The sequence below is a fragment of the Scyliorhinus canicula genome, chromosome 12 (assembly GCF_902713615.1).
Source record: "Scyliorhinus canicula chromosome 12, sScyCan1.1, whole genome shotgun sequence".
Classification (NCBI taxonomy): domain Eukaryota; kingdom Metazoa; phylum Chordata; class Chondrichthyes; order Carcharhiniformes; family Scyliorhinidae; genus Scyliorhinus; species Scyliorhinus canicula.
This window is the reverse complement of record NC_052157.1, coordinates 97,005,285-97,032,939: the sequence shown is the minus strand read 5'-3', so window position 1 is coordinate 97,032,939 and position 27,655 is coordinate 97,005,285. Positions and strand designations below refer to the sequence as shown.

The 27,655-nt window shown below is 51.2% G+C and overlaps 2 protein-coding genes across 2 annotated transcripts in view; both read left to right on the top strand.

The window, feature by feature from the left end:
* LOC119974303 (POU domain, class 2, transcription factor 2-like) overlaps nucleotides 1-27,655 on the top strand; it is a 430,216-nt gene that overhangs the window by 110,902 nt on the left and 291,659 nt on the right. The gene's annotated exons all lie outside the window — the stretch shown is intronic.
* LOC119974306 (proline-rich protein 2-like) lies at nucleotides 13,754-24,573 on the top strand. Its single transcript, XM_038813079.1, has 2 exons — nucleotides 13,754-13,903; nucleotides 23,779-24,573. Exons 1-2 carry the CDS (start codon nucleotides 13,754-13,756, stop codon nucleotides 24,571-24,573), a joined length of 945 nt encoding a protein of 314 aa, XP_038669007.1.

Here is a 27,655-nt window from a genome sequence, read left to right as displayed (position 1 = left end):
CTGGGCCAAGCAAATTAGAGAGCGTCTCGCGTAGCTGAAAGAGTGATGTGGGAGAAATGGATTTGGGTTCACGGGCCAGCGGCAGGTATAATGGGGGAAAACGGGAACTGTACCCCTGGGCCGTTGTTCACTTGGACTGTGCTTGGGCCTAAATTCCAGCAAGTCACATAACTTGCATAAGTCGCATGTGGATCAGGTGAAGGGAGATCTGTTGGGAAAGGTTGATCACAGAATTGTTGATGGGCAGCACGGTAGCATAGTGGTTAGCACAATTCCTTCACAGTGCCAGGGTCCCAGGTTCGATTCTCGGCTTGGGTCACTGTTTGTGCGGAGTCTGCACGTTCTCCCCGTGTCTGCGTGGGTTTCCGGTGCTCCGGTTTCCTCCCACAGTCCAAGGATTAGGTGGATTGGCCATGATAAAATTGCCCTTAGTGTCCAAAATTGCCCTTAGTGTTGGGAGGGGTTACTGGGTTATGGGGATAGGGTGGAGGTGTGGGCTTGGGGTAGGTGCTCTTTGCAAGAGCCGGTGCAGACTCGATGAGCCGAATGGCCTCCTTCTGCACTGTAAATTCTATGGTTATGGGGCAGATGGAGGCCATTCAGTCCATTGTGCCTGTACCAGATCTCCAAATGAGCACCATGACTTCATAGAATTTACAGTGCAGAAGGAGGCCATTCGGCCCATAATATCTGCACCGGCCCTTGGAAAGAGCACCCCACTTAAGCGCACACCTCCACACTATTCCCGTAACCCAGTAATACCACCTAATCTTTTGGTCACTGAGGGGCAATTTAGCATGGCCAATCTACCTGCACATCTTTGGACATCTAAAATAAATACTGCCATTGCACTCTGTCAAAGGCCTTTTCGGCATCAAGACATACTATCACCTCAGTTTTGGATACTGTGGCAGAGATGTATAATGGCCGACTGTTGTTGGCCTTTCACGAAGCCTGTTTGATCCTCCGAAATTATATTTGGGGAGCACGGCTCCAAGCGGAGTGCGAACAACTTAGCAAACAGCTTGACATCTGCATTCAAAAACGAGATAGGATGGTACAGACCGCACTCTTGTCGGGTCATCATAGATAATCATAGAATTTACAGTGCAGAAGGAGGCCATTCGGCCCATCGAGTCTGCACCGGCTCTTGGAAAGAGCACCCTACCCGAGGTCAACACCTCCACCCGATCCCCATAACCCAGTAACCCTACCCAACACTAAGGGCAATTTTGGACACTAAGGGCAATTTATCATGACCAATCCACCTAACCTGCACATCTTTGGACTGTGGGAGGAAACCGGAGCACCTGGAGGAAACCCACGCACACATGGGGAGGATGTGCAGACTCCGCACAGACAGTGACCCAAGCAGGAATCGAACCTGGGACCCTGGAGCTGTGAAGCGATTGTGCTATCCACAATGCTACCATGCTGCCCCTTTGAAGAAACAAGGAAATGGAGACTTGAGTGAGGGTTGGAGGCAACTACCCCGGGATAGGGAATCATTGAACATGTCCAACAGCAAAGGTAAAAACTGCTCCGAGAAACTCTTCGAAAATTCAATCGGAAAGCCATCCGGACTAGGAGCCTTGCCAGATTGCATCAGCCCAATACATTTTAAAATCTTGTGGGGACATAACGGGGAGTCCAACTCTTATTCACCTTGACCATTGGGATGGGTAGATAGCCCATGAACATGGGACATGAATGATTTATCTGCATAGCATAGCATAGACCTGGGGAGGGGCAGAAACGAGGTTCTCACCCAAATTGAGTGCCTGAGTGATCACAGCAGGCACTTGACATCTGAGTTTGGTGAGCCAGAAGATGACTGGCTTTCTCCCTGTACTCAAAAAGTGCCTCTGGAGCGTTGTAACTGATGTATTGCCCTACTTGTAGGCAGTAGCTCGATCTAGGTCTGTGATTTTTTCTTTCCTACTTCCAAATAGTTCCGGAGTAGGATCCAGTGAATACTGTGATCTACCTCTCGAATGAAATCCACCAGCCTCTGCTGCTTCAATGACCTCCGAGGACTGCGTTAAGAGCCTCCCACATGTCATTCACCTGCCTCTTTCTCGTATCCTTCAACATTTTTCCTATTCAAAAAGTAACGATAGCACAGTGGTTGACACTGCTGTCTCACGGCGCCAGGGACCCAGGTGCGATCCTGGCTTTGGGCAACTGTGGAGTTTGCACGTTCTTGTCTGCATGGGTTTCCTCTGGGTGCTCCAGTTTTCTCTCACAAGTTCAAAGATGTACAGGTTAGGTGGACTGGCCGTGCTAAATTGTCCCTTGGTGTCCATAAGGTAGGTGGCATTATGGGGATAGAGCAGGGGCCTAGGTTGGGTGCTCTGTGAGAGGAATGTGCAGACTTGATGGGCCAAATGGCATCCTTCTGCACGGTAGAGATTCTGTGACTCTCTGATAATGCTCTCTCGACTGGACCTGCCTCCACCACACTTCCAGGCAGCGCATCCCAGACCCCAACCACTCGCATTGTGAAAAAGTTCCTCCTCACATCACATTTGCTTCTTTTAAAAATCACTTTAAATCTGTCTCCTCTCATTCTCAATCGTTTTACGAACGGGAACAGTTTCTCCTGATCTACTCTGTTCAGCCTCCTCATGATTTTGAACATCTCTATTAAATCTCCTCTTAGTCTTTTCCTCTACGAGGAGAACAGTCCCAACCTCTCCAATTTATCCTCATAACTAAAGTTCTTATCCCTGGAACCATTCTTTAAACCTCTTCTGCACTCTCTCCAATGTGTTCCGATAGTGTGACTCCCAGAATGTGCACAATATTCCAACTGGAGTCTAACTCGTGTTTTGTATAAGTTCAGTAGAGCAGTGTAATGCTTCAGTTGAAGGCAAAGAGAATGGGACGGAAAGGAGAGAGACTGTAATGCTTAGAACACGTCAGTGAATATGTTCCATCTAAAAAAACATGGTTAAATAAGTCAAATGAAAGACTGAGTGTCCAGAGCACTCCTAACAAGGTGGATGAAGTCATGGCATAAATGGAAAGAAATGGGTTTGGTATCCTTGGTTACAAGGGGACCAAGGTTGGGAAATAAATTCTGCGGAGAATTCATCATTTCAAAATAGGCAAAGTGAGTGGGAAAGGATGCAGGGGATTGAAGGATGACACCAGTCCAATTGGAAGGAAGCATTCCACCTTCAAAGATCAGGCAATAGGACCAGTGTGGATGGAAATGGGGAATGTGAAGGCTCCGAATGCTGGTTATGTTGTTGGACAGAGCACTAAACAAGAAATAATTGGAGCTTGGAGCAAAGACACAGCAACAGCTCTGAGATATTTTAAGGTGCACATAGACAGGACAAATCAAATGGGGAACAGTACCCTGGAAGTTGGGCTTGTGGATTCCACTCTCAAACAATATGTTCTGGATCCAACTTGGGACACAACTGTCTTAGAGATAGCATTACATAGAACATAGAACGATACAGCGCAGTACAGGCCCTTCGGCCCTCGATGTTGCACCGACATGGAGGAAAAAAAAAAACTAAAGGCCATCTAACCTACACTATGCCCTTATCATCCATATGCTTATCCAATAAATTTTTAAATGCCCTCAATGTTGGCGAGTTCACTACTGTTGCAGGTAGGGCATTCCACGGCCTCACCACTCTTTGCGTAAAAAACCCACCTCTGACCTCTGTCCTATATCTATTACCCCTCAATTTAAGGCTATGTCCCCTCGTGCTAGCCACCTCCATCCGCGGGAGAAGGCTCTCGCTGTCCACCCTATCTAACCCTCTGATCATTTTGTATGCCTCTATTAAGTCACCTCTTAACCTTCTTCTCTCTAACGAAAACAACCTCAAGTCCATCAGCCTTTCCTCATAAGATTTTCCCTCCATACCAGGCAACATCCTGGTAAATCCCCTCTGCACCCGTTCCAAAGCTTCCACGTCCTTCCTATAATGAGGCGACCAGAACTGTACGCAATACTCCAAATGCGGCCGTACCAGAGTTTGGTACAGCTGCATCATGACCTCATGGCTCCGGAACTCAATCCCTCTACCAATAAAGGCCAACACACCATAGGCCTTCTTCACAACCCTATCAACCTGGGTGGCAACTTTCAGGGATCTATGTACATGGACACCGAGATCCCTCTGCTCATCCACACTACCAAGAATTTTACCATTAGCCAAATATTCCGCATTCCTGTTATTCTTTCCAAAGTGAATCACCTCACACTTCTCCACATTAAACTCCATTTGCCACCTCTCAGCCCAGCTCTGCAGCTTATCTATGTCCCTCTGTAACCTGCAACATCCTTCCGCACTGTCTACAACTCCACCGACTTTAGTGTCGTCTGCAAATTTACTCACCCATCCTTCTGCGCCCTCCTCTAGGTCATTTATAAAAATGACAAACAGCAACGGCCCCAGAACAGATCCTTGTGGTACACCACTCGTAACTGAACTCCATTCTGAACATTTCCCATCAACTACCACTCTCTGTCTTCTTTCAACTAGCCAATTTCTGATCCACATCTCTAAATCACCCTCAATCCCCAGCCTCCGTATTTTCTGCAATAGCCGACCGTGGGGAACCTTATCAAACGCTTTACTGAAATCCATATACACCACATCAACTGCTCTACCCTCGTCTACCTGTTCAGTCACCTTCTCAAAGAACTCGATAAGGTTTGTGAGGCATGACCTACCCTTCACAAAACCATGCTGACTATCCCTAATCATATTATTCCTATCTAGATGATTATAAATCGTATCTTTTATAATCCTCTCCAAGACTTTACCCACCACAGACGTGAGGCTCACCGGCCTATAGTTACCGGGGTTATCTCTACTCCCCTTCTTGAACAAAGGGACCACATTTGCTATCCTCCAGTCCTCTGGCACTATTCCTGTAGCCAATGATGACCTAAAAATCAAAGCCAAAGGCTCAGCAATCTCTTCCCTGGCTTCCCAGAGAATCCTAGGATAAATCCCATCCGGCCCCGGGGACTTATCTATTTTCACCTTGTCCAGAATTGCCAACACTTCTTCCCTACGCACCTCAATGCCATCTATTCTAATAGCCTGGGTCTCAGCATTCTCCTCCTCAATATTATCTTTTTCTTGAGTGAATACTGACGAAAAGTATTCATTTAGTATCTCGCTTATCTCCTCAGCCTCCACACACAACTTCCCACCACTGTCCTTGACTGGCCCTACTCTTACCCTAGTCATTCTTTTATTCCTGACATACCTATAGAAAGCTTTTGGGTTTTCCTTGATCCTACCTGCCAAAGACTTCTCATGTCCCCTCCTTGCTCGTCTCAGCTCTCTCTTTAGATCCTTCCTCGCTTCCTTGTAACTATCAAGCGCCCCAACTGAAACTTCACGCCTCATCTTCACATAGGCCTCCTTCTTCCTCTTAACAAGAGATTCCACTTCTTTGGTAAACCACGGTTCCCTCGCTCGACCCCTTCCTCCCTGCCTGACTGGTACGTACTTATCAAGAACATGCAATAGCTGTTCCTTGAACAAGCTCCACATATCCAGTGTGCCCAACCCTTGCAGCCTACTTCTCCAACCTACACACCCTAAGTTATGTCTAATGGCATCATAATTGCCCTTCCCCCAGCTATAACTCTTGCCCTGCGGGGTATACTTCTCCCTTTCCATCACTAACGTAAAGGTCACCGAATTGTGGTCACTGTTTCCAAAGTGCTCACCTACCTCCAGATCTAACACCTGGCCTGGTTCATTACCCAAAACCAAATCCAATGTGGCCTCGCCTCTTGTTGGCCTGTCAACATATTGTGTCAGGAAACCCTCCTGCACACATTGTACAAAGAACGACCCATCTAATGTACTCGAACTATATATTTTCCAGTCAATATTTGGAAAGTTAAAGTCTCCCATAACAACTACCCTGTTACTTTCGCTCTTTTCCAGAATCATCTTCGCCATCCTTTCCTCTACATCCCTAGAACTATTAGGTGGCCTATAGAAAACTCCCAACAGGGTGACCTCTCCTTTCCTGTTTCTAACCTCAGCCCATACTACCTCGGAAGAAGAGTCCCCATCTTGCATCCTTTCTACCACCGTAATACTGTCCTTGACTAGCAGCGCCACACCTCCCCCTCTTTTGCCCCCTTCTCTGACCTTACTAAAGCACCTAAACCCCGGAACCTGCAACAACCATTCCTGTCCCTGCTCTATCCATGTCTCTGAAATGGCCACAACATCGAAGTCCCAGGTACCAACCCATGCTGCCAGTTCCCCTACCTTATTTCGTATACTCCTGGCATTGAAATAGACACACTTCAAACCACAGACCTGAACACTGCCGCCCTCCTGCAAAGTCAAAACTGTGCTCCTGACCTCTCTACTCTCAATCTCTCGCACCCCAAAACTACAATCCAGGTTCCCATGCCCCTGCTGAATTAGTTTAAACCCCCCCAAAGAGTACTAACAAATCTCCCCCCCAGGATATTGGTGCCCCTCAGGTTCAGATGTAGACCATCCTGTCTATAGAGGTCCCACCTTCCCCAGAAAGAGCCCCAGTTATCCAGAAATCTGAATCCCTCCCTCCGAAGGAATAAGTGGAATAAGTTTGGATTAATTTGTAAACCTGAGGAAAAACATTTTTGGCCGGGGGATTGGAGTCTGAACCAGGTGGCAGAGAGAGGTTCCATCGAGGAGTTTGAAAGGGTTACCAGCTGAAACGAGAGAATGTACATGGTTTTGGAGTGAAGACAAGGGTTGGTGGTTGTTGGCTGGGTGGGACTCGGTAGAATGCTTTGGAAGAGAGCCAGTGCAGACTCGATGGCCCACTATAAAGGGGATCAGGGCTGTGATCTAAATGTCCAAGGATTTGTGCCCTATTGAAAGGACAGGCAGATGGGCAAAGGGGGCGGGGCTGCATTGTTAATGAGGAATGCAGTTAAATAGAGGGCGGCATGTGGCACAGTAATTAGCACTGCTGCCTACAGCGCTGAGGACCCGGGTTTGAATCCCAGCCCAGGGTCACTGTCCGTGTGGAAATTGCACATTCTTCCCGTGTCTGCGTGGGTTTCCCCCCCCCCCCCCCCTCACTCCCCCCCCCTCCCACCCCCCCCCCTCCTCCTCCCCCCCCCTCACTCCCCCCCCTCCCACCCCCCCCCCTCCTCCTCCCCCCCCCCTCACTCCCCCCCCTCCCCCCCCCCCCCCCCCCCCCAAAGATGTGCAGGGTAGGTGGATTGGCCACGCTAAATTGCCCCTTAATTAGAAAAAAAATAATTGGGTATTCTAAATACACAAGCGATATAATCAGAAGGCATAAAATCCCTGTGGGTAGAGTTGAGGAATCACAAAGGTAAAAAGACCCCCTCGCAGTAGTCAGGATGTAGAGCAGAAAATAAATCAGAAGACAGAAGAGGCATGTAAAAAAGGCAATATTACAATAATCATGGGGGACTTCAGTATGCAGGTGGAGTGGGAAAATCAGGTTGGTAGTGGATCCCAAGAAAAGGAATTTGTGGAATGTCCAAGAGATGATTTTTGGAGCACCTTGTGTCAGAGCCTACCAGGGAACAGGCAATTCTGGATTTGGTGATGTGTAATGAGGCAGACTTGATTAGGGAACTTAAGGTGAAGGAATCCTTAGGGAGCAGTGACCACAATATGATAGAATTTACCCTGCAGTTTGAGAGGGAGAAGCTGGAATCAGATGTAACGGTATTGCAATTAAATTAGGGTAACTACAAAGACATGAGGGAGGGGCTGGCCAGAGTTGATTGGAAAAGAAGCCTCACAGGGAAGACAGTGGAACAGCAATGGCAGGAGCTTTTGGGGGTTATTCGGGAGGCACAACATAAATTCATCCCAAGGAGGAGGAAACATGCTAAGGCGTCCATGTCTGACGAGGGAAGTCAAGGACAGCATGAAAGCAAAAGAAAAAGCATACAAAGTGGCGGGGATTAGTGGGAAGCCAGAGGCTTGGGAATCATTTAAAAGTGAGCAGAGGACAACTAAAAAAGCAATAAGGGGGAGAAGATGAAATATGTGTGCAAGTTAGCTAGTACTATAAAGGAAGACAGGAAGAGTTTCAATATATAAAAGGGACGAGTGAGGCAAAAATAGATATTGGACCACTGGAAAACGTGGCTGGAGAAGTAATAATAGGAAACAAAGAAATGGGAGAGGAACTGAATAGTTACTGTGCATCAGTCTTCATGGTGGAAGACACCAGTGGGATGCCAGAGCTCCAGGAGAACCAGGGGGCAGAGGTGAGTGCAGTGACCATTACTAAGGAGAAGGTTCTGGGGAAACTGAAAGGTCTGAAGGTGGATAAGTCACCTAGACCGGATGGACTACACCCCAGGGTCCTAAAAGAGATAGCTGAGGAGATTGTGGAGACATTGGTGATGATCTTTCAGGAATCACTGGAGGCAGGAAGGGTCCCAGAGGATAGGAAAGTGGCTAATGTAACACCATTTTGTTTAAAAAAAAAATCTTTTTATTGTTTTTTTCTCATATTTATAAACTGTTGTTGCTTACAAACATTACATTTTTCTTGTCTGCGCTAATTTGCTTTATTTTACATAGAGGTTTGTTTTGCCCTTCATTTGACTAACTGTATGTATATTTTGCTGCCCTCTGGATCGGTCTATGATACCCCCCTTCCTCCCCCCCCCCCCCCCCCCCCTCAATTGGTTTCAGTCCTTTGGTTCTTCATCTTTTTTTCCCTGGCTTGCTCCTCGTTGCTGGCCTCGAACAGGTTTTGGAACAGGCCGATGAACTGTCCCCAAGTATCCAGGAAGCCTTCCTCTGACCCTCAGATGGCGTACTTAATCTTCTCCAAAGTGCAAAAATTCCGAGAGGAAAGCGCCCATTCTGCAGCTTTGGGTGGTGCTGCCGATCGCAGGCGAGCACGATTCTCCGACGTGCGATTAGGGAAGCGAAAGCAAGGCCGTCGGCCCCCTTCCCCATGTGTAGCTCTGGCTGCTCCGATACCCTGAAGATTGGGCATGGCTTCACCCTCACCCCCACAACCTTGGACATTACCTTGGAGAAGGCTGTCAGGAACCCAGCAAGCTTGGGGCAAGCCCAAAACATGTGGGTGTGGTTGGCCAGGCCCCTTTGGCACCGTTCACATTTGCCCTCCACCTCCAGGAAGAACCTGTTCATTTGGGTTCTGGTTGTCATAATATCCACTCATGTATATCATGAGATGCAGACAGGCAGTGATTGACACACAGGATAACCAATGAACACACATGGGACAGAACAACCAATCACCAGACAGGACACCACCACTATAAAGCCCACAGGGCATTAAGGCTCTCTCTCTCACAGGGCACGGCCTGGAAGAATTCACAGCCGGAATTCTCTGGCTGTTGGGAATTTCTGCATCAGCCAACAGCACACCCCCACCCACACGTTGTCTGGCAGCGTGGGGTGACTACAATGGGAAATACCATTGATTAGCGGCGGGAGTAGGGAATGCTGCTGCCAGTGAACAGTGCGCCACTGACAAACACATGGCTGGAAGATTGGAGAATCCCATCCAATGTATTAAATGCGCAGTTCACAAGCCAATGAACATCATCACCATGTGGTAGAGAGCTAGTCTGGTTGAGCCAGTAGGAGGTTATCAGTTAGGTTAATAGAGTGTCAACCCACAGCAGATTATGTACAGCAATCAACAGGTTCAATAAAACAGTGTTGGACCATCTCCTGTGTCAGAAGCCTGTTTCTCGTTTTACTGCATCCAGTTGCAGTCGATGTTAGATCAATACAGATAACGCATCACTGGTCAGGTGCGCTCTGTGCACCACTTTGAGCTGCATTAGGCTTAGCCTTGCGCAGGAGGAGGTGGAGCTCACCCTGCTCAGTGCTTCGCTCCAAAATACCCATCCTACCTCTGTCCCCAGTTTATCCTCCCATTTTTGTCTGGTCCCGTCCAGTGGTGTTCGGGCTCTGTCCATATATTTTCCCACATAGCCCACCTCTCACTGCTTGTGCCTATCAGGTCCTCTAGTAGTGTGCTTTCTGGGGCCCCGGGGTACCCGACTGTCTCTTTAGAACATAGAACAGTACAGCACAGAACAGGCCCTTCGGCCCTCGATGATGTGCCGAGCAATGATCACCCTACTTAAACCCACGTAACCCGTATACCCGTAACCCAACAATCCCCCCATTACACTATGGGCAATTTAGCATGGCCAATCCACCTAACCTGCACATCTTTGGACTGTGGGAGGAAACCGGAGCACCCGGAGGAAACCCACGCACACACGGGGAGGACGTGCAGACTCCACACAGACAGTGACCCAGCCGGGAATCGAACCTGGGACCCTGGAGCTGTGAAGCATTGGTGCTAACCACCATGCTACCGTGAGGCCTCTTTTCAGAGGAAGTGCTTTATTTGGAGGCGTCTCAATTCCTGTCCTCTTGCTAGTTTTCACTTCCTCGTCAGTTCGTCCAGTGTTGCCAGTCTGTGCCCTACGTAGAAGCCCTCGACCGTCAGTGTGCCCCCGTCCCGCCTCCATCTTTTGAAGGTGGTATCTAGCATGACTGGGGCAAATCTGTGATTGCCACAGATGGGGGCCATAAGGGACACTTTGGTAGTCCCGAAGTGCTGTCTCAACTGGGTCCACATTCTCAGCGTGGCCATTACCACTGGGCTCGTTGTGTACCTTGTTGCGGAGGATGGGAGTGCTGCTGTGGCCGGGGCCCGGAGGGTCGTTCCTTTACAGGGTGCCTCCTCCATTTGTACCCAATCTGTGTCAGGTTCTTGTACCCATCCCCTCAGCCTTTCTGCTGTTGCTGCCCAGTGGTAGTATTGTAGGTTCGGTAGAGCCAGGCCCCCCGACATTCCCTCTTTGCAGCGTCGGCTTGGGAATTCTCGGGTTCTTACTCCCCCACAAACGCCATGATTCGCCTGTCTATGTTTTGGAAAAAGGCCTTGGGGATGAAGATCGGTATGGGTCTCAACAGGAAGAGGAACCTTGGCAATATGTTCATCTTGATCGTCTGCACTCTTGAGTCCCCTTACATTCCAGGTAACAATCCTGGTGGGGGGTTTCTGACCCTCTGGTCCTGTGGGATCACCCATACTTACCTGGTGGACGTGCCCCTGCACAAAGGTTTCCCTTTGCTAGGGGGCCGTCCAACATGGCCAGGGTTGCCGCTCTCACCATGGGGTCGGGCCCCAGCGCTCAGGGGTTTCCCTTTGCCCAGGGGGCACCCAATGTGGCCACCAGTTGTGTGTACACCACACGGGTGCGCCCCTGCGCTCCGGGGTCTCCCTCCGCCCTGATGCCATCTCGAGTGACTGTTTGCGGCACCCTCTTGTTTCCTTGCCCTGCTCCATGCCTGCCGAGGCCTATGTCTGTCCTGCTTCACTATCTCACCCTTCTCTTTCCTTCTCTTTTCTTCTGCATTCTCCGCCAGACTCCTCTCCACCCCTCCAGCGCCTGTCCCTTTGTCTCCCCCCTGCGTTCTGCCCCCAAGCTCTGAAACGAGATAGCACAATCCCACGCAAGGCATGAAACACATGTTCACAGTTCATGAGTCCATTGTCCTTGTTTGCGGTCTGTCCTCCGCTCTTTGTTCTGGTTTTCCCTTCCTTTTCCGTCCCCATGTCTTTCATTGCGGTTGCGTGTGCTCCTCCCCCAGCTTGTTCGCTCTAACAAACTCATCAGCTGCCGCTGGGGTGTTCAAATTCAGCTCTTTCCCCTCAAATGTTACCCAGAGTTTGGCCGGGGATAACATCGCAAACTTTACCTTGCTTTTGTGCAGTGCTGATTTCGCCTTGTTGAATTCAGTCCTTTTTTGGCCAGGTGCGCCCCAATGTCCTGATACCCCCTTATGGTCTTCCCTTCCCACGTGCTCTGTTTCGTTTGCCGGGCCCACTTTATGATTCTCTCCCAGTCTTGGAACCGGTGCAGCTTCACATTAATTGCTCAGGACTGGTCCCCGGCTTTGGGCTTGGGTCAGAGTGACCTGTGCTGTCTATTTCCGGTGGGTTTGAGAATACCTCCTTTCCCACTAGTTTGCCCATCATTTGGGTGATGTAGCCTGTTGGGTCTCTGCCCTCTATCTCCTCTGGCAGACTCATTATTTTAATGTTCTGCCGTCTGAACCTATTTTCCTGCTTCTCCACTTTCCCTCTTAGGCTCCCCTGGACCGTTACTAACCTTTTGACCTCGGCTTCTAGGGTTATCACCCTGTCGCTCTGGTCCAAGGCGGCCCTCTCCAACTCCAGAATCGTTTTTTTCTGCACCTTCCCTCCCCTTTCCAGGCCTTCGATAGTCTGCTGCATTTTGTGCATCGTTTCCGTCATCATTGCTTGGAGCTCCGACCAGAGCGCCTCCTTTATGCTGGTCGCTGCGTCCTGCTCACGCTCCGCTGCTTGGTCCGCCATCGTTTTCCCTTTCAGGCTCGCCTTTACCTCCATCTCGTCTTGTGGAGCCGCCTGCCTGCGTGTCCGCCGCTCGTGCGCCTTTCCCTCTGCTGCTTGCGTCTCGCTGTCCCTTTGCCTTTGCGTTCATGTTTTTCTTTCCTCCAGCCATCTGTCTGTCTCTTTGTAGCACCACTGTTTAAGAAGGGAGGGAGGCAGAGGATGGGAAATTCTAGGCTGGTTAGCCTAACTTTGGTCATTGGTAAGATTTTAGAGTCCATTGTTAAAGATGAAATCGCAGAGTCCTTGGAAGTGCATGGTAAAATAGGACTGAGTCAGCACGGCTTTGTCAAAGGGAGGTCGTGTCTGACAAATCTGTCGAGTTCTTTGAGGAGGTAACAAGGAAGTTAGACAAAGGAGAACCAGTGGATGTGATTTATTTAGATTTCCAGAAGTTAAGAGCCCATGGTGTTAAGGGTAAGATCCTGGCATGGATAGAGGATTGGCTGACTGGTGGAAGACAGAGAGTGGGGATAAAGGGGTCTTTTTCAGGATGGCAGCCAGTGACTAGTGGTGTGCCTCAGGGGTCTGTGCTGGGACCACAACTTTTTACAAAATACATTCATGATCTGGAAGAAGGAACTGAAGGCACTGTTGCTAAGTTTGCAGGTGATACATAGACCTGTAGAGGGACAGGTAGTATTGAGGAAGCAGGCGGGCTGCAGAAGGACTTGGACAGGCTAGGAGAGTGGGCAAAGAAGTGGCAAATGGAATACAATGTGGAAAAGTGTGAGGTTATGCACTTTGGAAGGAGAAATGGAGGCATAGACTATGCTCTGGTAAGACCCCATTTGGAGTATTGTGATCAGTTTTGTGCCCTGTATCTAAGGAAGGATGTGCTGGCCTTGGAAAGGGTCCAGAGGAGCTTCACAAGAATGATCCCTGGAATGAAGAGCTTGTCGTATGAAGAACGGTTGAGGACTCTGGGTCTGTACTCGTTGGAGTTTAGAAGGATATGGGGATGTTATTGAAACTTAGATGATACTGCGAGGACTGGATAGAGTGGGTGTGGAGAGGATGTTTCCACTAGTCGGAAAAACTAGAACCAGAGGACATAATCTCAGACTAAAGGGACGATCCTTGAAAACAGAGTAGAGGAGAAATTTCTTCAGCCAAAGGGTGGTGAATCTGAGGAACTCTTTGCCGCTCAGGCTATTGCGGCCAAACCACTGAGTGTCTTTAAGACAGAGATAGATAGGTTCTTGATTAATAACGGGATCAGGGGTTATGGGAGAAGGCAGGAGAATGGGGATGAGAAAATATCAGCCATGATTGAATGACAGAGCAGACTCGATGGGCCGAGTGGCCTAATTCTGCTCCTATGTCTTATGGTAAAGATTCTGTGAACTTGCAGTTAACAAAAATCCTCTGTGGAAAACGCAATCACAAGACAATCGAATTCCACAAGAAGTTTGAGAGCAACATACTCAAGTCCAAAACAAGCATCTTAAACAGAGCTAATTACGTTGGCGTGAGGTGAGGGCTTCGGGTGAGTGGATCAATAGGCTAGAATGGCCTCCTGCACTGTAAATTCTAAAAATAAATGGCACGGTGATGAAGCAACGTTGAAAGTAATGATTCAAACTTTCAATGAAAAAAACAAATGTTAGCGAGAACCACCCAGCTGTGCCTCACTCTGGTAGTGAAAGAAAGTGTTGGATTAAAAGACTAGGCTTATAACGTTGTAAAGGATAAGCGTAAATGTGAGGATTCTCAGACAATTAGAAACCAGCGACAGTAAGTTAATGAAGAGGGAAGGAATGGGCAATGAGGGTAAACTAGCAAGGAATGGAATAACAACAGATTGTAAGCACTTGATAAAAGTAGGAGAGTAGCTGAAGTGAACATTGGCCACTTAGAACCAGAGACGGGGGAAATTATTACGTGGAATGAGGAAACAAGTACTATGGGCGCGATTCTCCAAGATGGGGAGTAAGTGTTTGCGCCGTCGTGAACGTCGTCACATTTCACGACGGCGCGAAACGGGCACGGGGACAACCAATTTTGGTTAACGCTGCTCCAGCCTCCCTTCCTGGTGTGAAATGGTTGCCGCGCCAACCCACGCATGCGCGGGGGACTTCTTCAACGCGCCGGCCACTACTCAACATGACGGGGGATTCAGGGGGCGGCTGCGCAACAAAGTAGGCCCGGAGGGGGGCGGGGGAGAGGCCAGCCAGCCGATTGGTGCCCCCGATCGCGGGCCAGACCCCATCAGAGGCCCTCCCCCCCCAATAGACCGCCCCCCCCGACCCTTGATGCAGAGTTCCCGCCGGCAGCGACCAGGGGTGAACGGCGCTGGCGGGACTCTGCCGTTTCCGCGCAGCTGCTCGGCCCATCCGGGCCGGAGATTCGGCAGCCCGACCTAGACAGCGGCCCTGGACTGGCACAAATGGCGCCGATCCTCTGCACCTCGGAGAATCGCGCACCGGCGGCGTGGCACAGTTGCTGCAATTCTCCGGCACGGCGTGGGGCTCGGAGAAGCCCTTTGTGTCCACCTTCACAGTGGAAGATACAAGTTGCACACCAGAGATAGAGAGCATCCAAAAGGCTAATGTGAGTGAGGAGGTGAAGGCAATAATATCCGCATGAATGGAATGGTAGGCCCCGATCGCGGGTCAGACCACCCCCCGCCCCGCCCGGGCAGTTGAATCTCCCCACGCCCTCTCCAGGGCGGCTCCGCAGATACACCTTCCAGGTCCGCCGTGTGGGACCTGAGTAACCCACTACAGCGGGACTCAGCGGGCACATCGGGGCCCAGAGAATCGCCGGGGAGGGGGGTTTGGAATCCAGCAGGCGCCCGAGAATCGGCGCTGGAGAATAAAGAAGCCAGCGGCGGGGCACGATTCTCGCATCCCCCTGGGATTCTCCGACCCTGCGCCACATTCTCCCACAGAGTCAATAAAGATTCCACAGGATTGCACGGGATACACAACACAGAAATAGACCATTCAGACCAACCTGTCCCTGCTAGTATTTCAGTGTTTCAGCTTCATTTGATCCTCCTCCCATCTTCTCTCGACTAACTCTTCCACTGTGATCGTTGATTTCCCTCTCCCACAGGAGTTTGTCGAGATTCACAAGTCTAGAACACATCACCAATATTTACTTCACGTTGTGGGAGCGAGTCCCACATTCTCCCCACTCCCTGTGGGAGTGAGTTCCACATTCTCCCCACTCCCTGTGGGAGAGAGTCCCACATTCTCCCCACTCCCTGTGGGAGCGAGTCCCACATTCTCCCCATTCTCTGTGGGAGTGAGTCCCACATTCTCCCCACTCCCTGTGGGAGTGAGTCCCACATTCTCCCCACTCTCTGTGGGAGTGAGTCCCACATTCTCCCCACTCTCTGTGGGAGTGAGTCCCACATTCTCCCCACTCCCCGTGGGAGTGAGTCCCACATTCTCCCCACTCTCTGTGGGAGTGAGTCCCACATTCTCCCCACTCCCCGTGGGAGTGAGTCCCACATTCTCCCCACTCTCTGTGGGAGTGAGTCCCACATTCTCCCCCCTCCCTGTTGGAGTGAGTTCCACATTCTCCCCACTCTCTGTGGGAGTGAGTCCCACATTCTCCCCACTCACCGTGGGAGTGAGTTCTACATTCTCCCCACTCCCTATGGGAGTGAGTCCCACATTCTCCCCACTCCCTGTGGGGGTATGTGGTTCTGCTCTCCCTCTAAAAGAGGAAACATTCTCTTTGTCTCGACTCACATCATTTCAAACACCTTAATTAGTGTCTCAGCTTCTTTTCTTCAAGAGAGAAAGAGCCCTGACCTGTCGATCCTTTCCTGACAGGAAAACCCTCACATTTCTGGGATTATGCACGGAAATATGATTGTAAGAATTAGCAGCTAGTGGAGGCTATTCAGCCCCTCGAGTCTGTTCCGTCACTCAATAAGACCATGGCTGATCTGGTTCCCCAGCCAGACCCCCATAAGTCTTGACCCTCTTGTCAAACAAAACTCTGTCTCACTCAGCCTTGAATATATTCAATGACCCCAGCCCCCACTGCTCTCTGTGGGGAATAGGATTCCACAGACTAACCACCCTGAGAAGGAAGTACCCCTTCATTCCCATCATAAATATGAGACTCCCTCACCTTGAAACTGTGCCCATCTTGGTCTAGATTCCCCTCCTCTCAGCATCCACTCTGTCAAACAACCCCCACCCTTCTCTGAATCACATACATTACAATTAGATTGCCTCTCAATCCCTGATACTCCAATTAAGTACAGGCTCAACCATCCCTCCTAGGACAATGCGCGAGGGCCGATCGTTCAGGACTGAGGCCAGAGGGAATTGCGTCTCTCAAGGGGTTTGAATCTTTGGAATTCTTGACTCCAGTGAGCAACGGAGGCTCCTCCATTCGAGCCTGGGAAAGATAACCCTTTTGACTTGCTAGGGAATCGGGGAGTGGGGGAAGCAGTCGGGAAACATGGGGTTGAGACTGTTGTACACGTTTGTTTGCCTTACATTGCTTTCCAATTGCCTGGAGCCGGCAGGAGCTTATCGTTGCCCGTTGCTTTCTCCATGGCAACACCTGAGCCAGTTGGAGTCGACTTGTCAACAAATCCCTGCCCTGCAGGACAAATTGTTGTGAGACTTCGAAATTGGGCTTTCTTGTGTTTGTCCTGATGGATGCCAGGTGAAAGGATCCCATAACGTGGCTCCATGTTCATGGCCCTGCTCCTGTTCCATGGGGCCGGCTCATAGAAATATAGAAAATAGGAACAGGAGGAGGCCATTTGGCCCTTCGAACCTGCTCCGCCATTTATTATGATCGTGGCTGATCATCAAACTCAATAGCCTAATCCTGCTTCTCCACCCCTCCCCATATTCTTTGATCCCCTTTGCCCTAATGAAATATCCAACTGCTTCTTGAAAACATACAATTGTTTGGCTGCACCTACTTCCTTTCCATAGAACATACAGTGCAGAAGGAGACCATTTGGCCCATCTAGTCTGCACCGACCTACTTAAGCCCTCACTTCCATCCTCTCCCCATAACCCAATAACCCCATCTAACCTTTTTTGATCACTAACGGCAATTTAGCATGGCCAATCCACCTAACCTGCAGGTCTTTGGACTGTGGGAGGAAACTGGAGCACCCGGAGGAAACCCACGCAGACACGGGGAGAAAGTGCAGGCTCCACACAGACAGTGACCCAAGCCAGGAATCGAACCTGGGACCTGGAGCTGTGAAGCCACAGTGCTATCCATTTGTGTTACCATGCTGTGAAGAAATTTCTCCTCGTCTCTGTCCTAAATGGTCTACCCTGTACCCTCAGACTGTGACCCCTGGTTTTGGACTCCCCCACCATTAGAAACATCCTTCCTGCATCTACCCTGTCTCGGCCTGTCAGAATTATATTCAGTTTTTTGAGATCATCCACAGCTCAAAAATGTGCAGATTAGGTGGATTGGCCATGCTAAATTGTGCCTTAGTGTTCAGGGATGTGCAGATTAGGTGGATTGGCCATGCTAAATTGTGCCTTAGTGTCGGATATGTGCTGGTTAGGTAGGGATAGGACAGGGGACGAGGCCAAGGTAAGGTGCACTTTCAGAGAGTCGGTTCAGAGTCGATGGGCCAAATGGCCTCCTTCTGCACAGTAGGGATACTATGGATTCTATTCTTCTGAACTCCAGAATATACACCCCCTAACCGGCTCAATCTCTCCTCATATTTCAATTCCGCCATCCCTGGAATCAGTCTGGTAAACCTTCGCTGCACTCCCTCTGGAGCAAGAACATCCTTCCTCAAATAAGGAGGCTAAAACTGCACACAATATTCCAGGAATGGTCTCACCAAAGCCCTGTATAATTGCAGCATCACATCTCTGCTCCTGTACTCGAATCCTCTCGCAATAAAGGCCAACATATCATTTGGCCTTCATTGCGAGAGTGACCTACTCCTGCTCGATCCGTAAGTTCCGCAATCCCTGTGCCAAGCAACTGTTTACTTCTAAGATTCATTTGAGGGGAGTCTGGGCAACACTTAGGATGAACAGTAAGTGTTGGCAGTGCCAGGGACGCTGACAGCCATCAAGCACAGAGAAGCAGGGGCCACCAAACCAAACAGTTCTCTTCCAGAAGGCGGCCTCGCTGACCCAATTTGGACTTGGGTCAAATACAGTCAAGTAAAAGAGTGAGAAAGGGAAAGGAATGAGAACGGAGGTGGCACGATGGCACAGTGGTCAGCACTGCTGCCTCACAGAGCCAGGGTCCTGGTTTCAATTCCGATCTTGGGTGACTGTCTGTGTGGAGTCTGCATGTTCTTCCCGTGTCTGTGTGGCTTTCCTCTGTAAGCTCCGGTTTCCTCCCACAGTCCAAAGATGTGTGGATTAGACAGGGAGAGGGCAGCGGGGTGAGTCTGGGAAGGGTGCTCTTTCGGAAGGTTGTTGAAGACTCAATGGGCCCAATGGCCTCCTTCTGCATTGTAGGGAATCTAAGGTTGTGTGGAAGAATGCAGGATTGCTGGAGAAAGCTGAGTGAATTATCATAGAATTTACAGTGCAGAAGGAGGCCATTCGGCCCATCGGGTCTTCACCGGCTCTTGAAAGAGCACTCTACCCAAGGTCAACACCTCCACCCTATCCCCATAACCCAGTAACCCCACACAACACTAAGGGCAATTTTGGACACTAAGGGCAATTTATCATGGCCAATCCACCTAACCTGCACATCTTTGGACTGTGGGAGGAAACCGGAGCACCAGGAGGAAACCCACGCACACACGGGGAGGATGTGCAGACTCCGCACAGACAGTGACCCAAGCCGGAATCGAACCTGGGACCCAGGAGCTGTGAAGCAATTGTGCTATCCATAATGCTACCGTGCTGCCCAGTAATACCCTTCCGCGAACATTGGAAGCAAGCCCCAATTTGACCTGGCCTTTATGTGAGCATTGAACTTGTACTCTGGAACTCTAGGAAGCTGATTCAGGGTTGGAATCACGAGTACCCTCGTGCAGTTTTTAATGAGTTATCTGCGATGCAGCGAATCGCAGAGAGCCATGTCCCAGGATGGTCCGGGAGTCAAATCCGCTTTCTGACGCTGAAGAGACTCAAGGAGCTGGAAGGTCCTTACTGGGGTGCCTGGGGAAGGCTGTCTTAGCACTGGGAGCCGTGCTTAGAGAGAATGCGAATGGGCCTCAGGAGTACCAAAAGCCGGGATATAAAGGATGTCAGATAGCAAAGAGAGAGCCATTTACGCCGGCTGAATGCTTCATCAAGAACCAAGCAAAGGGAAGTTCTGGAAGACTGGAGAGTGGCAGATGTGACAGCCTTATTCAAGAAAGGTTTCAGGAACAGCCCTGGGAAATACAGGCCCGTTCAGATTAGCATCAGTGCTGGGTAAGGTTTTGGACACGATAATTAGCTGGGGGGGGGGAGGAAATAAGGAAATTAACAGACACTTGAAGTGGTTTGAGTTATTAAGGCAAGGCAACAGCGATTTGGATAGGCAATTCATGTTCGACTGATCAAATTGAATATTTAGATGAAGGAACAGAGGAGATCGAAAAGGGAATGCTGTGGATGCCATCTTTAGCATTTGATAAATTACCAAAATTGAGACATGAAATGTGAGGGAAAGTGCCCTTACAATGGCACAGTGAGAACAGTCTTACTGTGCTCACCCCAGTCAAACGCCGGCATCTCCACATCATCACCTTTACAGTGAGAACAGTCTTACTGTGCTCACCCCAGTCCAACACCGGCATCTCCACATCATCACCTTTACAGTGAGAACAGTCTTACTGTGCTCACCCCAGTCCAATGCCAGCATCTCCACATCATCACCTTTACAGTGAGAACAGTCTTACTGTGCTTACCTCAGTCCAATGCCGGCATCTCCACATCATCACCTTTACAGTGAGAACAGTCTTACTGTGCTTACCTCAGTCCAATGCCGGCATCTCCACATCATCACCTTTACAGTGAGAACAGTCTTACTGTGCTCACCCCAGTCCAAGGCCGGCATCTCCGCATCATCACCGTTACAGTGGCGACCACAGTGCCATGGGGTCCGGAGTCATATTCAGTCCAGACTGGGAGAGGACTTCTTTCTCTAAGGGACATTGCTGAACAAGATGGGGTTTTAGAACATAGAACAGTACAGCACAGAACAGGCCCTTCGGCCCTCAATGTTGTGCCGAGCCATGATCACCCTACTCAAACTCACGTATCCACCCTATACCCGTAACCCAACAACCCCCCCTTAACCTTACTTTTATTAGGACACTACGGACAATTTAGCATGGCCAATCCACCTAACCCGCACATCTTTGGACTGTGGGAGGAAACCGGAGCACCCGGAGGAAACCCACGCACACAGGGGGAGGACGTGCAGACTCCACACAGACAGTGACCCAGCTGGGAATCGAACCTGGGACCCTGGAGCTGTGAAGCATTTATGCTAACCACCATGCTACCCTGCTGCCCCTGTTACAATAGAATCCATAGGATCCCTACAGTGCAGAAGGAGACCATTCGGCCCATCAAGCCTGCACTGACCCCCTGAAAGAACACTCTACATTGACCCTCTTCCCCCACCCTCACCCTATCCCCATCACCCCACCTAACCTGCACATCTTTGAACACTAATGGGCAACTTGACATAGCTACTCCAACTAACCTGCACACATTCCACACAGACAGTTACCCACGGCTGGAATCAAACCTGGGTCTCTGGCGCTGTTAGGCAGCAGCGCTAGCCACTGTGCAACCATACCTCCCTTTCTAAGGTACCATTACTGAGACTAGCTTTCTATTCCAGATTTTATTCATTGAACTGTGGTGGGATTTGAACCCAACGTGCGAACCTGGGGCTCTCTGGATTACCAATCCTGTGACATTACCATTACGCCATTGTCTCCCCTGAAGACTCTCTGCATTTATAAAAGGGAAATGTAAAAGAGGAAAGGTGGATCTATGTGTGGAGAGGTTGGGCCCATTTTTCTTGGAGAAACGAAGGTTGAGAGGACCGGTGATGGAGGTTTTCAAGATCTTGAGAGGTTCTGGGCGTGGAAACCGGCGCCAACGTCTCTGGCATCAACGGCCCCCGAAAGTGAGGAATTCTCCCCTTTCTAGGGGGCTAGGTTGTTGCCGGAGTGATCCCCGCAGCTCCCGCTGGCGTTGAATGGCCCGCGCATGCACGGAATGGCCGGCGTATTTTCGTGCATGCGCGGGGGTTCCTTTCTCCGCGTCAGCCCCCGGGCAATATGGCGGAGCCCAACAGGGGCCCGGCGCGGAGTAAAGTAGGCCCCCACGGAAAAAGCCCGCTCGCCGATCAGTAGGCCCCGATCGCGGGTCAGGCCACTGTGCCCCCCCCCCGGGGTCGGATTCCCCCCCCCCCCCCCCCCCCCCCCCCCCCCTCCAGGACGGGCCCTGCACACTCGCCTTCCAGGTGAACAATGCACGCTGCCGGTCCATTGGGGCCCGGAGAATCGCTGGGGGGCCACTGTCAACGACCCCCAACTGGCATGGCGGTGATCTTGCAGGAGCCCGAAAAACGGTGCCAGAGAATGCGGCAGCCGGCGGCAGGGCGCGAGAACCCCGGCAATGGAAATAGTGCAAAGCTGTTCCCTCTCTTCATTCCAGAGCGTTGCATAGAAGCATAGAATTTACAGTGCAGAAGGAGGCCATTCGGCCATCGACTCTGCACTGCCTCTTGGAAAGAGCACCTTACTTAACCCCACACCTCCACCCTTTGCCCAGTAACCCACCTAATCCTTTTTGGACACTAAGGGCAATTTATCATGGCCAATCCACCTAACCTGCACATCTTTGGACTGTGGGAGGAAACCGGAGCACCCGGAGGAAACCCACGCACCCTCGGGAGAATCTGCAGACAGTGACCCAAGCCAGGAATCGAACCTGGGACCCAGGAGCTGTGAAACAACTGTACGAACCACTGTGCTACTGTGCTGCCCTCCGTGGAGCGTAACAATGGTTTTTCACATCGCCCCTCAGACTCTTATTCCAATTAATTCAAATCATAGAATTCCTGCAGTGCAGAAGGAGACCACTCAGCCTATGGAGTCTGTACCGACCCTTCGAAGAAGTACTCTACATAGGCCCAAATTGAGCCATTGGGAATAAACGGGAAAAGATTTTGTCCTTGAACAGTGAATGAAGTGGAGAAACTATTTGATCTGAGGGACGTGGAATTTACAGAGCAGCGACAACAAGGGGACTATTCTGCTGTTTATACTTTGACTCATTTCCCCCAGAACCACCTCTCGAGCTTCCCTCTTAATCGCATCTGTGCTTTTTGCCTCGACAGCTCTGTGGAAGTCAATTCCTCATTCTCACCAAATTCTCGGTTATAAAGCAAAAAGTGTTTGAATTCCCTGTCACGTGTATCATGACTACCTCGTACTGATGGCCCATAGGCTGGGCCTCCTCCACACGTGGAAACATCTCCCCCACATTCTGTTTGTAAAAGCCTTAATCATTTCAAATGCCTGTGTCAGGTATCCCCACGTCTGTGCTGCCCCCACGTTTGCGTTCTCTAGAACACGGCATTCCACCCTCTCCCATCCATATTGGGGGGGGGGGGGGGGGTGGCAATGGTCTCTGTTTATGTACCTTCTCCAGTACATCTGTATCCTATCCTCGGAGACCAGGACAATATGTTGGTATTGAAAGTGTAATTTCTGGGAGCTTGCCGTTGGAGGCCACAGCAGCAGCAGCACTCTCTTGCTGCTCTCTCCTCTCTAGCTGGTTCATTACTGGCCAGCTCTATTTATACAGAAACTCTGCTAATGATTTCTGTGTGATATGACATTTATGTCCTGGTTTGCGATATATATGTGCGGCTTTATTTTTGAGCATTGCAAAGAACACAAAATGCAGGCATGAGGTAACAGCATTGAGGAGTGCTGCAGCGTTGGTTGATTGGACATATGCTATGCGAGATGAAATGTAATCTGCTCTGCACTGATAAATTCTGGCAGGAAGTACGAGAGGAACTGATACTAAATAAATGGGTGTGCACAGGTCTTTTAATGATGGCGAGACAGTTTGAGAGTGGGCTTTTATACATTTTGTGAGGGCCATGAAGAATCCAGCACGAGTTTGTAGGATAGAAAGAAATAACATTTATTTACAATTACATACATACATACGCACGCAGCAGCCGCACCCGCCGCAGCAGCAGCCGCACCCGCCGCAGCAGCAGCCGCACCCGCCGCAGCAGCAGCACCCGCCGCAGCCGCAGCAGCAGCAGCCGCACCCGCCGCAGCAGCAGCCGCACCCGCCGCAGCAGCAGCCGCACCCGCCGCAGCAGCAGCCGCACCCGCCGCAGCAGCAGCCGCACCCGCCGCAGCAGCAGCAGCCGCACCCGCCGCAGCAGCAGCAGCCGCACCCGCCGCAGCAGCAGCCGCACCCGCCGCAGCAGCAGCCGCACCCGCCGCAGCAGCAGCACCCGCCGCAGCAGCAGCACCCGCCGCAGCAGCAGCACCCGCCGCAGCAGCAGCACCCGCCGCAGCAGCAGCACCCGCAGCAGCAGCCGCACCCGCCGCAGCAGCAGCCGCACCCGCCGCAGCAGCCGCACCCGCCGCAGCAGCAGCCGCACCCGCCGCAGCCGCACCCGCCGCAGCAGCAGCACCCGCCGCAGCAGCAGCACCCGCCGCAGCAGCAGCACCCGCCGCAGCAGCAGCAGCCGCACCCGCCGCAGCAGCAGCCGCACCCGCCGCAGCAGCAGCACCCGCCGCAGCAGCCGCACCCGCCGCAGCAGCAGCCGCACCCGCCGCAGCAGCAGCAGCCGCACCCGCCGCAGCAGCAGCCGCACCCGCCGCAGCAGCAGCACCCGCCGCAGCAGCAGCCGCACCCGCCGCAGCAGCAGCCGCACCCGCCGCAGCAGCTGCACCCGCCGCAGCAGCCGCACCCGCCGCAGCAGCTGCACCCGCCGCAGCAGCAGCCGCACCCGCCGCAGCAGCAGCCGCACCCGTCGCAGCAGCCGCACCCGCCGCAGCAGCAGCCGCACCCGCCGCAGCAGCAGCCGCCGCAGCAGCAGCCGCACCCGCCGCAGCAGCAGCCGCACCCGCCGCAGCAGCAGCCGCACCCGCCGCAGCAGCAGCCGCCGCAGCAGCAGCCGCACCCGTCGCAGCAGCAGCAGTCGCAGCAGCCGCAGCAGCAGCCGTAGCAGCAGCCGCACCCGCCGCAGCAGCAGCCGTAGCAGCAGCAGCAGCCGCAGCAGCACTCTTGCTGCTCACTCCTCTCTCTACTGGTTCCTTACTGGCCAGCTCTATTTATGCAGAAACTCTGCTAATGATTTCTTCGCCCTCTCATTGGGGAAGCTCATACTCCCAAAGGATTGTGGGATTGCCATTAGTCCCCAGCCAGTGGTAAGCTGGCAGGTTATAACATCCCTCCCCCGCCAAAGTCCAAGGGATCCACCGAAGACCCTGCCGAAGGAGCGCACCAGACTCGTTTTGCCGCAATGCCGGACACCATTTGCACGAGGTGCTGGATCGGGTGGCGTGTAAAGAGACGGTGATGTTCTGTGATGAACGACGTAACAGTTGCACATCCACGGCCCGTGGGACCGAGGACTCCCCCTCGGAGGCGTCCTGTGTCTCCATCTCGGAGTCGGAGTCCGTTACCTCTGTCATCTTGGTGTCTCTACCTCCAGGCGGTTCTGCAACGACCTGCGCAGGCTTTGAGTGCGGCGCCTGAGGAAGATTGTGAGGAATACTCTCCACTATGACTGGTCTCTGTGGCTGTAGAAGTGAGCTCCGAGGGCGGGGAATCTTTGGAAGAAACGGTCTTCTGGACCAAACGTGGTCTACATGCTTGCGCTGGAGACTACCCTGGGCTTGTACCTGGTAAGAGATCGGACCCATTCAGCGAAAGATAACGGCAGGAATTCACTGGGCACCACCAGCAAAATTTCGAATGAACACGGGGTCACCGGGCGCAAAGTGCCAAGAAAGGCCATGTCCCTGCCGTTCTTGTGTGCGGCGTACTTTTGCGCCAATGTCTGGGAAAACCATGCTAAGGCGCGTGCGAATTCTCCGGCCCATTAGGAGTTCCGTGGGAGCTACCCGAGTCACCACATGTGGAGTAGTCCTGTATAAAACTCTCACCATAGTCACAGTACTCACCAATCCTGCGTAGCCTGGATAGAAACTCTGCAAGGGATTCTCCTGGGGTCCTCTCAGCGGTATTAAACAGGTAACGCTGGACTATCGTGGACAGGATTGGGTTAAAATGCTGCCCCACAAAGGTCACAAGTTCATCAAACGCCTTGGTGTCCGGCGCAGCTGGGTACGTAAGGCTCCTAATCACCCCAAACGTTTGCGGGCCGCAGGCGGTGAGCAAAATTACCACCTGCTGCTCGTTTTCGGTGATGTTGTTTGCCCGGAAATAGTAACACATCCTTTGTGCGTACTGGTTCCAGCTTTCCAGCGCAGCATCAAAAACATCCAAACGTCCATACAGAGGCACGGTGTAATAGAAAACAACTTCCAACCTGTATCCAACAAAAATCCAGGGAGGTGGCTTCAGCAGTGTAGACAGCTATTCACTTTAACCCTCATCGCCAGTTTTGTGAGGGGCACAAAGAATCCAGAACCAGTTTGTAGGATAGAAAGAAATAACATTTATTTGCGATTACACATCAGCAGTAACTCCCTTGCTGTTCACTCCTCTCTAGCTGGTTCCAAACTGGCCAGCTTTATTTATGCAGGGAATCTGCTAATGATTTCTCCGCCCTCTCATTGGGGAAGCTCATACTGCCACAGGATTGTAGGATTGCCATTAGTCCCCAGCCAGTGGTAAGCAGGCAGGTTATAACAATACATAAAAGCAGAGTTTATAAAACCCTGACTGTTATTCCACACCATTAAAAAGCAATAGATTAAATACAGTAACAGTGGAGGATTGAGTCCAATGCCTTTGTTAAATCCTTTCACTGGATGTGGGCGTCGCTGGCTAGACCAGCATTTATTACCCATTGCTAATTGCCTTCAAGAAGGTGGTGATGAGATGCCTTCTTGAACCGCTGCAAGGTACACCCACAGTGCTTTTTCCTCTTCTTGGGCAATCGAGAACGAGAGGTCACAGTTTCAGGATGAGGGGTAGCAGATTTAAAACAGAGATGAGGAGAAATTACTTCTCTCAAATTGTCGTGAATCTGTGGAATTTGCTACCCCAGAGAGTTGGGGTGCTGGGACTTTTGAGTCAATTTAAGGAGAAGTTAGATAGATTTTTAATTAATAATGGGTTGAAGGGTTAAGGGGAACGGGCAGGAAAATGGAGTTTAGGCAGAGTGGAAATCAGCCACGGTGACACTGAATGGAAGAACGGGCTCGAGGGGCGGCATTCCCTGCTCCTGCTTCTGGTTCATATCTTCTTATATTAGAGAAGGAGTTCCATAATTTTGACCCAGCGACACTGAAGGAACGGCTGATATATTTCCAAGTCAGGATGGTGAGTGACTTGGAGGTGAATCTCCAGGTGGTGGTTCCCAAGGCAGCATGATAGCACAGTGGTTAGCACTGTTGCGTCACAGCTCCAGGGTTCCAGGTTCGATTCCCACTTGGGTCATTGTCAGTGCGGAGTCTGCACGTTCTCCCCATGTCTCATTTGCCAGTACTTTCCTATATATAATACACATGGGCTTTGCATCCTGATTTGCATTGGCACATTCATAAACTCATACCTCAATAAATTATCTTTGTACAGCTTTGTTCCCGATTTCAGTTTTTTTAATTGGTTGCTCACCAGGGGCCCTGGAGCTCTGTACAGAGCTCACACTAGCACTGCTTTGTACTGCTGTGGACTCTCGTGAGCAGCTCTCTCCAGCAGATTCAGTTGTGAGATCCTGGCCTGTTTGTGTCTCTGACCCTCTCTTTCTTATTACAAAATGATCCCTCTTCAGTTTGTTGCCTCCCAGGTGCCAGGGTCCGTGATGTCTCGGATTGTGTTTTCGGGATCCTTAAGGGGGAGGGGGAGCAGCCCCAAGTTGTGATCCACATAGGCACCAACGATGAGGAATAGGGAGAGAGAGCAGTTGAACACGTGGCTACAGGGATGGTGCAGGAGGGAGGGTTTCAGATACCTGGATAATTGGGGCTCATTCTGGGGTAGGTGGGACCTCTACAAACGGGATGGTCCACATCTGGACCAGAGGGGTACCAATATCCTGGTGGGGAAATTTGCTAATGCTCTTCGGGAGGGTTTAAACTAATTCAGCAGAGGGTTGGGAACCTGAATTGTAGCTC